The sequence below is a fragment of the Galleria mellonella genome, unplaced genomic scaffold, assembly GCF_026898425.1.
Source record: "Galleria mellonella isolate WM207_F2 unplaced genomic scaffold, CSIRO_AGI_GalMel_v1 utg83, whole genome shotgun sequence".
Lineage (NCBI taxonomy): Eukaryota > Metazoa > Arthropoda > Insecta > Lepidoptera > Pyralidae > Galleria > Galleria mellonella.
In genome coordinates, this window is record NW_026442162.1 from 5171646 (window position 1) to 5184380 (window position 12735).

Below are 12735 nucleotides of genomic sequence, written 5' to 3' on the forward strand. Positions count from 1 at the left end.
GCAGTGAAATATATATATATATATATATATATATATATATATATATATATATATATATAATTGTTGTGTAACTACATTTTTGTACAAACAATGGAGCGTAGAATAAACACTCGAATAAAGTGACAAAATATTTATTTAGACAGATATTATTATGTTAACATTATATAACAGATATTTGCACCACAACAAATATTTGCAATGCAATATAACTTAAAAGTGGTGGAGGGGGAGGGATTGTTAGTAATGAATCTGCATATATATATATATATATATATATATATATATATATATATATATATATATATATATATATATATATATATATACATACACATATATTGTTTATTATATAAGGGTATCTACCATACCACTATTTAATCCATCAGGATATTTACAGTATCCATTCTTAATCCTCGATGCAATCTGTATAAGAAATTGTAGTATCTCAACAGAAGTTTTTTTTTTTTATTTTTTATTTTAAAGTAGGTCGTTATGTGAATACAATTAGATGACAGCCGGTAGACGCGCGGTGGGCCAACGCCAGTTTTACAACTGACACGAATTAATCCTTTTGTAGACACGTGAACACCACACATTAGAGTGCATCTAATTTCAACGTAGCATTTAGACATTTCTTAGAGAGTCTATACACGGAACGACAATAGTAAAGAGCTGATTATATGACATAAAAAAAAAAAATTGATCAAACGATTGCTCGATTAAAACACCCCGAACGTATACGACTCAGCCAATTTTTAGCCAGATCTGGCAACTTTTATTTATTTGATAGAGTACGTTAATAGAAATTTTTTAGCACCTCTTCCAAAACATTTTAAAGACCGGCAACGCACAGACAACTTGTCTCGTGTTGCAGGTGTTCATGGATGAAGGTAGTCGATTTCCATCAGGTAGACCGTCTGCTCGTTTGCTTAGGTAAGCAAACGAGCAGACGGTATTGCTAGGTAGCAATAAAAAAAAAGTTTAGCACTTTTAAAGTGACTTCTAAAAGAAGTTGGTTCTCCCTTCGTCTGTATTTTATATTCAACATCTTTGCCAGATCTGATTTTTATAATTCGGAATTCAAATATTTTAAATGAAAATACCAACTATTTTAAATACAATCGTTCAGTAGTGCGTTTTATAATGAATTCTAAATTCAAATATTTTAAGTTCTAAATCCCAATATTTTAAATACAATCATTCAACAGTGCGTTTTATTTGATTAATTATAAGGAGAATGAGATTATTTTGTCAATATTAATCTTTCACGACTGATAATACTGTTTTTATTTGTGGAACAAAATCTTTCTTTATCAGTTTCAACACTGGACATCAGTCGCGAACATTTCCATTACACTTTCTCCTCTGAAAGTCGTTTGATTAGATCGTACGTCTACGGCCGGCCTAAATAGAAGGATATATCGTTACGATTATCATTTAGATTGATCGAAGAGATAAATCACTCCGTGTATGTGAGACTTTAGCTTTTTGATGAAATGTTGTTGATTTCATTATATCAAATTTTTTAAGTTTTCAGTTAAATTAAACTGTCAAGAAGAAAGCTTGTAAAAGGTACCTTACTAAAAGACCGACAACACGTTTGCAATTCTTCTGATGTTGCGGATGCTTAAGGACGGTGGTAAACACTTATCGTCAGAGGGTCTACATTGAAATATTTTCTAAAATTTCGTAGCTGAACGAAACACAAATTTAGTATTAAAATTACATGAAATGGAGTCCGAAAATTCAGAATTCCATTTCATGGTAGACACCCAGGTGAGACACCCGTTTGCCTGATGTTATAAAAAAAAATTTTGTTATAAATATAATTGTATAATATAGAAAACTGTAGGTACCATACAGCTGTACTGCTCACTGTCCGATACCACCACGAGTGGTAATATGATCGTTCGTTATCATGATCGCCATCAGTCGTCGCCCAAATGCAATGGTGTAACGTCCACATAAAAACCTATAGGTACTTATTTACTATAAAAACCATAAGAATCACAAAATGTCTAATATTAGATTTTTTTTCACCAAAATTAGTTATTTTTAGTAATATATTATTGATCTGGAAATGAATTTGTTTGTTTATTTGTTACCTTATAGCGTCTTAACGGCTTAAACAATTACTATGAAATTTGGTAGCGGTCCGGTGGGCCGGATCGTTAGGTTCACTATAAAATAGTTGAATACAACGGTGACTGGCTCATCCGTCATACTCGTGAACGGATGCGTCTAGTACGAACTGGTCTGTTCAAGAATACAGTAAATGACTGTAGCTTTGTACTTTGTTTTTTATTATCTTTTCTTTTATCAATACGAAGTTTGTGATAGTCATTGTATCCATTCACATTTATGTTTTAAATGTATCTTTTATTTTCAAGAAAGCAACAGCTGTGATCCTTGCCCGTGCTTCTCTGCTAAAATTGCATTCCAAACTGGGCGGTAGACTTAGTTATTTAAACTTTAAGGCACAGTAAAATTCTATCCACATTTGGGGACTTAACACCGAACAGTGTTCTCTACCAGTCAACCATTGGGCAAACCGAGAAATACGTAGGCGGTGCATTTTTGACTAGAGGAAAAATAAAGCAATACTTATCTTTTTTTTTTTTTTATACAACTTAGAATGGCAAACAAGCTGACGGCCCACCTGATGGAAAGTGCTAACCATCGCCTAAAGACATGAGCAGTACCATGGACATAACAGAGTATACTGTTTCGCCCATGATACCCCCCATGCGTTGCCATTACTGAAGACTTAGGTGTTATTCCTCTGTACCCTGTAAATTCACGCCATATCCCACCCTCCAAACCGAAACACCGCCATGCAAACACAACTGCTTCATGGTAGAAACACGAATGGGACAGAGGTACAAATATGGTAGTGAATTTACAGGGTACAGAGGAATAACACTCGAGTCCTCAGAAATGGCAACGCATGGGGGCTATGGGTGAAACGGTATATTCAGTGTACTACTTTCAATCAGGTGGACCATTTTTTGCAACTTAGAATGGTAAACAAACTGACGGTCCAACTGATGAAAAGTGGTAACTGTCGCCTATAGACATAAGCAGTACCATGGACATAACAGAGTATACTGTTTTGCCCACAGCCCCCCCATGCGTTGCCATTCCTGTGAACTCGGGTTTTATGCCTCTGTACTCTGTAAATTCACTGAAATGTTTGTCATTCTAGCTGAATAGTTGAAAATAAAGCTATTTGGCCGTGAACAAATATGTTTACCAACTTTCACATATATAATATTGGAAGGATAATGGAATTTTACTCCAAACTCAAACCGTCACACGTGAAACAATTGTCACACGATAAATCGTATCTCGTATCAGATATGCCTTCAAAAAGACGCCAGGCTGTTGTTCCGACGGTACCGCTACCTGGGGGCTAGGGGCTGGGGGCTGGGGGCCAGGGGGCGAGGGTGGGGCGCGGGGTCACTGATAAGGTATCGATTGACGCCTATCGTTGATCAACAATGAACGTAACGTATCAAAAGTCATTTCGTTTGATTGTGGTGTTGGTGCCCCTTTTTCATATACCAGCATAATTTTAAACACTCGAATTACGTTCATTTTAAAGGGACTCAGGTAGACTAATTCTTATTTTAAAATTTTAAAATTAAATTATAATATGATTAAATAATAATATATAATATAAATATATAATAAATATAATATGACTAAAATATAATAATACATAAAGGTACAAATGGTGATCTTATCGATAGGGCAATCTGGGTAGCAGTGGGTAGGTGGCGCAAGAGTGCCTCTCTGCTGTCAGCAATCCTGGCGTCCAGGGCCTTGGAGCGTTTCTTCTCGGCCAAAGGTCGTCTCCGTCTTGAGATCAGCGGACGTGGACTGTATCAGCGGTGTATCATGGTCTATCTAGCGTGGATAGATGGTAGGAAAACGAAAATATAAAATAAAAACCAAAACTAAACGTCTATGTTACTAATCCAAAAGTATATTCTATCAAATAAAAAAAAATATTTTGCAAATTGGTTTATAAATCATAAACTTTTGAGACAAATAACGAACGAACTACGAAGTTCGAGATTTAAAAAAAAAATAACCGAATCAAGAACATCAAAATGATATCGTAATTTGAAAATCGAAAAAGGAATAGTGAGTTAAAGAAAGTTGATTATAAACACTATCTCTGTTAAATCTACTACTGTACAACTCCCGACAGCTAAGTTAATGTTGCCATAAAAATAATTAGTGTTAATTGCGTACACGACATTTGTTTTATTGCTTTTAACCTCATTTGACATTCAGACCATAGTACCATGATACCTACTTTGTCTTTCTCTTTATGGTGAACTCATTGTCTTGTGTTTTTTTAATAGGTGATAATGGAATGGTCACCCTGCCTGCGTTATCAGTATACGCTGGGGGCACGAGTAGGGGAATATAGGCGTGATGAAAGCAGGTCTATTGGCCTATCGTGATAAATTTAACAAGAAATAACCACGATGGTTTCCTAAGGGAACAATGTGGAGGTCGACCCGATAGGCGTTTTGATAGCAATGGGGCTATTAGACTCCATTACTAGCAATTCCATTCTCAATCATAATTTCATATAGGTATTGTGAATGCATTTTTAATAGTAAGTTCATGGGGGGGGGGGGGGTGAAGATGATTGCTAACAATATACCCTGTCAGGTCAACTTCTACGTGGTCCCCCCCTGGAAAGCATTGTGCTGAATTCCAGGTGTATTCATCACGATGGGTTAACTGACCTGCTTTTTCATTTTTACCTATCATCCCTCACTGGTGCCCCGCCAGCGTATACTGTTAGCGCAGGCGAGATTACCATTCCATTGTCATCCATTAAAAAAAACTACTCATGTGAGGTAACGCTCCCTAATGTCCAGAGTCTTTACGACACTTAATGAAGCTTACCTTCTTCTTTAAGAGAATCGTGGATTTTTTTATAGTCTCTCTCAGTTTTTTCAACCCTCCATTGTCACTAAAACGTAAACGCCCTATTTTTTATTTATTACTGTAATATCCTGCGATGTATGCAACGTATAGCTAATCATACAACCATACAAGATGTATGTACACCTCGAACCCGCCTCTTCTCAACGTTTGACGGCTGTTTTGTCGCATTAAGAATCCATTAACTCGAAACGAAATTGTACTGATTAATACGTTTTATCGCAGCGAGCTATCAGCACTAGGGCCTGATTTATACCAGCGTTATCTCCTGGATATTGTAGATGGCGCCACCGCCTATCTTCGGATGCTACAGTCACTTTTATGAATTTGAAGTATGTACGAGATAGGGTGGTTGCTTTTACGGCGGCTTCCGTTTGTTGTGAACGGGCACGACTATGTCTCTACAATTATAGATAATACAGTTTTTTTTTTATGTATTTCTATGTTTTGTATACTGTAATATGTAATTTGTCGTATTTGTCTTACAAGAGCTTATTAAGCGCGTTCTTTTGTAATGTTCGAATTTTCTGAAAATTTTCATAAAAGAGGAATTTAAAAAATTCTAAATAGATCATATCTAATAAAAAAACTTTAGATGTTGTTTGTGAAAAAAATCCTAAAAAGCAAATAATCAATTGGCTGATGCGTTATATTTTCACATTGTATGAAAGTTTGAGGGTATTTTATTGATACCATAACAAATATTAGAAAATGTACCATAAAAAATTAACTTCAAATATAGCTGAACTAGCTATTTTGATTTACAAATTAAACTACTGACCGGATTTTAATAACATTTCTATGAGACTGAAAATATATCTTAACTGATAAAAAAAAACAATTTGTTTTTCTTTATTAATTATGTAGTTTCAAGGTAACATAATTAAAATAATAAAACCGAATTGAGAACCCTCTTTTTTTTTCAAGTAATATGAAAAATAATTTTCAAGAATACTTAAAGCCGTTTTTTAAAAAAAAAAGAACAATTTTTAGAGAGACACCAGAGACATATTTCATAGACAGATTTCAAAACGAAAAACTCCTTTTATAGCGAATCAAAATATAATTTATGTAATAAAATACTTATTATTAAACCATTGTCATTTTTTGTGTAATTAATATTTTGTTGCAGTTGATTTCTCAGCTACTTTTTCCCACCAAAATGTGCCTGCATTGGTTATCTACACAAAAATAAAATAAATAGTCCAACCTTCATCTGGCTCGGAAGCCATTCAACTTAACAACTGCTATACGCAATGGAAAATATACCAAAAAAATTATAACAGATGATATAAGATAAAACAAATGTTTGAAAAAAAAAAATAATAGTTTTATGTAAATGAGCGTTGCATGAGCTCGCGATGTCGAGATAAGTTATCAGAGCAGAGATCTGAGCATGCTCGCTTAGCCTTGAGTTGCGGGCACCTGCGCCGTATCTGGTAATCATAACCTTGCTAACATATCTGGCGATATGAACAGAATCTCCGTTGCGAGGATATCCGTTGTTATAATGCAATTGAAAAAATAAAATTATGACAAAGACTGTAATTTCATTTTTTTTTAATCTTTAGTTTTAAATTTTGATAGAGTTCAGAAAAAAAATATATTTACACTACGTTACTTATGAGTCGGCACCTCCCTTATGTTGACGAAATTAGAAAATTATTTTATGCAACCATCTAAAATCCTGCCATATAGTCACGGATAGTGTAAGTTACCCTTTCCTTTCCCGTGGGTGTTGTAAGAGGCGACTAAGGGAACTAACGTTAGAGGTACGGGCAGCAGCGTCAGCAGCTCTTAAAACATCATCAATACATAACTGCGGTTGCCAATCTAAACCAATGTGTGGCAACTACTGGCAACAAAAATAAGGGGAAAGTCGTGTTCAGCAGTGGACAGCTAATGGTTAATATAGTAATAATAATAAAACATCTAATAATCATCGACAGAATACTATAAATAAATATCTATAGCATTTTACAACTAATTATTTAGTTATTAATAATATACCACTGACCAAAGTATCGATATTGATAGATATCATAAAAGACCTAGCTACTTAATAGTGTAACATTCTCAAACTTTATGAACTGGTTGCATAGATTTCATACAAGCGGTTTTATATGCGACGTAACACAGATGACGTGACCCTTAAAAAATAATGACAAACTTTTTTGTTTCGATTTGTTCTTTTGGACAAGTTACGACCATAGGCCATTCTGCCTTGTAATACATATACTTGAAAACTGAACAAAGCTTTTAAAATACCAGATCAGTACAGTGGGTCTGCTAATGTAGACTATATGACGACAAATTTAAAGTTAATAGTTTTTTCTTTATGTTTCAGGTAAGTTGGAGATAATAAACAGAAGTAAAATACTGTATCCTGTACAGTATTGAAAATCCTGAAAATTGAAAATCCTGTATGTAGAATTGAAATAATTTCCAATTTATTTTTTATATTTTTGGAACTGAATATTCTTTGGGAAATGTTCTTTGAGGTACAAAGAAATATGACTCAGTGAACGACTACTAATATGCTATATCCACAATTGTATCCACCATAAGTTACTTTGGAAGGCCTATTTTTTTTTTATTTTTAGCCTTTGTCTATTTATGATGACAAGTGTCAAGTTTAGTTGAAGTAACTAACAGAATTACTTCAAAGTGTTACAGTTCATCAGCTCTCCGCCTATTATTTCACTTTCACCCTGAATATAAAAGAGTTGTGCTATGACAGACTATATATAATCTGTGATACCCATAGTGTTATTAATGTCTAATACAAGTGTCAATTACGATCTAAGAATAAGGAATTACATAGGTGGAGTGATAAAATTGTCAATTCATAGCAAGCTAGTATATAGAAAATGTTATACAGCCGTATAACCCTACCAAATTCAGATATAACCTGCTTGCAAACTTTCTACACAAACTGTGTCGAATATATAATCTAGTAATGTAAAATTTGTTATTAACAAATAATTGACATATCAAATATTTTCTATACACCAGCCTCTTTTTACCAATTATATTTGCATAAGAAGAAAGAAGGCAACCACATTATTCACAGTTTTTATTTTATCATTCCTTGTTCTTAGGTTACGATTGTTTACTACGTTAGACATCAACTATTTGGTTGCATAAAACGATGTTGATATCGCTACCACGTAGATAGAGACGTGTCTTTAGATTCTGCTTGCTTTTCTTATCTTGATCATATTATACTATAACAACCTATTAACATCTACTACTAGATACAGGATAAGTAAAGAAAATTAAATAAAATAAAGTATTTGCATTAAATAGTCATAACATTATTAACATTGGTCACGTAAAGCTATATTTGGAACTTTTTTTTTGTGTTTAGGTGCTTTGTGTAGGCGTCTCGTCTTTGTTGGTGCACTGTATTAATTGGGGCGCAATAAAATTATTAGGCTTTTGGCACCTACTCATATTTAATCCTTTAAATTAGGAATTTCGTAAGAGAAGGATTTATCTTACAATACTCTATGCTGTATTGATATGAATAGAATAGAAACATTTATTGCCATACAATTACAATATAAAATATAAATAACATATACAAAAAGTGTCCCATACTCGGCAAAAGGAACCGGCTCAGCTGATGCTGTGAGTGTCCCAACGCAATGTGAACAGCTGCACAGCGCTGGTTTTCAGCCAGTGCCTCTCTTAACAAAACAACCAAAGTGCAGGGTACCACTGTAAATTACTTCTTGATATATGTAATGAACATACACAATTTATTTATCTATATTTGTTATTTCTTTTTTTTTTTTTTTTTTTACTTTTTCTATGGAATTTCGCGGCTGGGTTTTAGCCACAACGGAATATCAGTGTTTTGCTCTTTTGAGAGCAAAGCAATAAGCTGAGTTGTGACCATTTTGTGTTATTGTAGCACACGTATGAAGGCAAAAATTGTTACTTATTTAATGCATTTTATTTTTATTTATTTTTATTTTTTGTATATATATTCTTTGATCTTTTTTCACTATGCATCTATATCTGTTATTGTTTCTGTGCTGTAAATAATGCAAATAAAAAATTATATATCTATCTATCTATATTCACTTACGCTGGTCAGGCAGCTCGATAGGCCATTCTATCACATGGCAGATTTATATATCGATTAAATTTAATACGTATATATTATATTATTGCTTCTTGTCGCAATTAGCTGGACATCTCATTTTAACCTGTAAAACTAACAAATTTTAAAAGCTTATAAGAAACTGCCTGTTGACAAAGAGGCGTGGGAACAGTTTACATTTTTAGTCCTTAACCCTGAATACTGTGGTAGTTATGACGTATTAGTAGATAAGTTAAAAATTACAACGAAAATTGTTGTAAATGCAAAGATTGTGATATAAATATCCTTCTTAAGAACAACATCCCGGAATAAGTGCTTTACTACTGATACATTCGTAATATTTTAAATATCCAAGATATTAAAAGCGTTATCAGTCATTCAATAATCAATCGGTTATCAAGAGTTATCTGCTAAGATTCTAATAGACAGATAAAATTTATTTATCACAAAAACTGCCTCGTTTCGGTAAAATATTATCGCATTCGTCTGGATTAAAAATATTGGGTGTCAAAAAATTGAGATCTTCGTACCTTATAGTTTTATTATACCATTATATTGATATTACTGGTGTTTTAATCATATTACAATTGTTGGTAGTTAGAATAGAATAAAATCAGCTTAATTCTAAATAGGGTTGCTTTGGAAGAACGAAAAATATTTTAACAAAAAAATCCGGTTCGAAGGACCAATATATTTCTTGTGTATAGGTGACGGTTATCGCTCTATGTCAGATTCGTCGTATTAGTTCTATTGTAATAACTCAATGTAGAGATTGGTGTTAATTTATTTTTGATTTTTTTACAAAGTGAATATTTTCATAAATTTTACTTATCAAGTAAAATTTTTGTAACATTCCCATCGTATGAAAACCATAATAAGATAGTATAATTTTTATAAACATCAAAGCAAGACTAGAGACCTCGCGATTGGCTATCAGAAAAAAAAATCGCCCTGATACGACGTTTATGGCAGCAGCTTTTTTATTTGACATTTTATACAAGTTTATTCAAACAGTGCGATAGGATCGGAGACGTTATCTTTCAATGCAGCGTTACCGCGAGCTCCGCGTGATAACATCTGGGGCCAGCCATTGCTAGTTAAACCAAACTGATAAGGGATCGAAGAGCTCAGTGTGCGTGGCCTGTCTGTACAGTGTTGCCGGCTAGCGTGTGTGCGGAGAGGGGCGCGCGACCGCCAACCGACAGTCACTCAGTTAACGCGGCTAAAGTATGACGAATCGACGCTCTTACCACCAAATAATGACATATTCGTGATTAAACAGTGAAAAATTGGATGTATTGTGATGTTATTGTGGTTGAGCTACCTAAAACAGCTGGAGCTTGCGAGCGGCGCGGCCGAAATGCCGCCAGGTGGCGTTGGAAACGTCAAAACAATGTGTAAGTGTTCTTGTTTACATTTTTTTTTTTTTTTGTTAAGCGACACTTGTTTACGTTATTCTGTTAAACGATAGTTTTAGTTAAGTTACATTAGATAAAGTGCAACTTGTGACGTAAGCCCCTCTCTGTGTGTGTGTGTGTGTATATATTTGTCTTTATTTTCTTACATTTTTACAACAATATACTAAATAAAGTTGGTATTACAAATACGATCTTGAAGTAACACAAATCGTTGGGTAATGAACTCGAGATTACTTGTAAATAAGTGACAGTGTAATTTGGCGTAAACGCCCTTATAAAACTATATATATATATATATATATATATATATATATATATATATATATATATATATATATATATATATATATATATATATATATATATATATATATATATATATATATATATATATATATATATATATATATATATATATAGTCTAGATATCGCATATGCCTATAAATATAATTGTTGGTATTAACGTTAATATCGTGTTTCAGTTGGAAATGATAAAAATGTCGTTACGATACATTTAAGTATTTTATCTTGTTTGTGTGTGATACTAACACTGGTTTGAAAGTAAATTGAGTTTAACTGCATTATGTAGTTATGTTTTATCTTGGCGTAAATGATAAATAGTTAAATTGAATGATAATTTCACTATGTTGTCCTTTACTTAACACGGTAAATAATTGTAATTGTGTCCGATAACATTTTTTGACGTATTTCTCGACAGTTTAAATATCTATTTACACTAAGTGGATATTTATTTATTTAACTCTTTATTGCATCAGAAAATGTGGAAGAAGCGAAAGAGGTTTGTTTGAATCGAAGCATTTGGCGTTCCATTGTTTCTGCCTACCCTAATGGGAAACAGACGTGACAGATATGTATGTATGTATGTATGGATCAGAAATATAAAAATAAACAATGACAATTGAACAATTCAAGTGAAATACAGTAACATAAATACAGATTAAAATATAATAATATGTAAAGATACAAAAGGTGGTCTTATCGCTAGGATAATCTCTTACAGACAACCTTTGGTTAAAGGAGAACAGATAGAAGTGGGTGGCGCAAGAGTTAATTAAATCTTATTTACGTACCTACGTAAAATACAAAAACCTATATTTTACACAATACTTATTATTATTACTGAAAGAGAGTTCTTTCAGGCCAAAAAAAAAACACTACGACCGTTCCATGATCTATTGTACTCGTTGTACCTTTTTTTTAATGGATGATAATGGAATGGTATACCCTGTGCTAATGGGATATGCTGTGCGGGGCACCAGTAAGAGATGTTAGGTGAGGATGTAAAGGCAGGTATGTTAGCTTATCGTGATTAATAGACCTGGAATTCAGCACGATGGTTTCCAGGGGTGACCAAGGGGTTTGGTAGCGATGGAACTAGTAATTCACATTAATGACAATACCTTCGTTTCCCTATTCATAGTATCATTGGGTAGTGTGTTCTATTAAAAGGCTCAACATGTTTTATTGCTTTTCAGCATAGATTTTTTGATTTCACTATTATTTTACTATTGGAACAGCCTCATGAAAGGGGGGAAAGGGATTGTTAGTAATAGAGACTAAAAATCCCATTGCTAGCAACATACCCAACCAGGTCGACCTCCTCGCGGTTTTCATCCAACAAAAAAAAAGCCTCATGAAAGGGTGTTAATTATTTCAATTTGAATCAATATAACTTATAAATTGAAATAGAGAAGTTTATTTATTTTACGTTTACGCTACTGCACTCCTTTGAAGATATACAGATAGTTCAATGTCTCGTTTTTTCCCATATTTAAAATAAATTTATTGACTTTTATTGAATTTATTGACGACTAGTTTCGGAATCAATCCGTGATCCTTACACATAAGTTAAACCGATAGTTATTAATTTTAAATACATGTATTATTTGGTGAAATAAATAAATTATTAGCCTGTGGGCTAATATTGAGCCTAGGAATCATTTAAAACATTCCTTGGGATTCAGTCTTTAATGGCGTTTGTGGTGCCTCTAAACTACATAGATAGGAAAATACTATATATTCTTAACAATTAACGTCCCACTGCTGGGCTGATGAGAATTATTTATGACATACATATATGGGATAAGTCCACTATTGTATATTCAATATTTTATCTGTCCAATGTTTATTATTTACAATATATTTTTTATTTAATTAATTTAATATATAGATATTATGTACAAAATAACTAAGTTACCATATATTTATTTATTTATA

General features: G+C 33.1%; 1 protein-coding gene across 5 annotated transcripts in view; it reads left to right on the forward strand.

Moving 5' to 3' along the window:
- LOC113516641 (zinc finger protein ush) overlaps positions 1–12735 on the forward strand; it is a 291573-nt gene that overhangs the window by 135706 nt on the left and 143132 nt on the right. Inside the window, exon 1 of one of the 5 annotated variants that reach the window (XM_026901087.3) lies at positions 9627–10476. The exons of 3 other annotated variants lie outside the window; for them this stretch is intronic. In XM_026901087.3, coding sequence (XP_026756888.1) covers positions 10383–10476 — 94 coding nt within the window. In that variant the 5' untranslated portion in view covers positions 9627–10382. Of the gene's footprint in view, positions 1–9626; positions 10477–12735 lie in introns of those variants that run through there. One more of the 5 variants, XM_031907946.2, reaches the window with a different exon arrangement.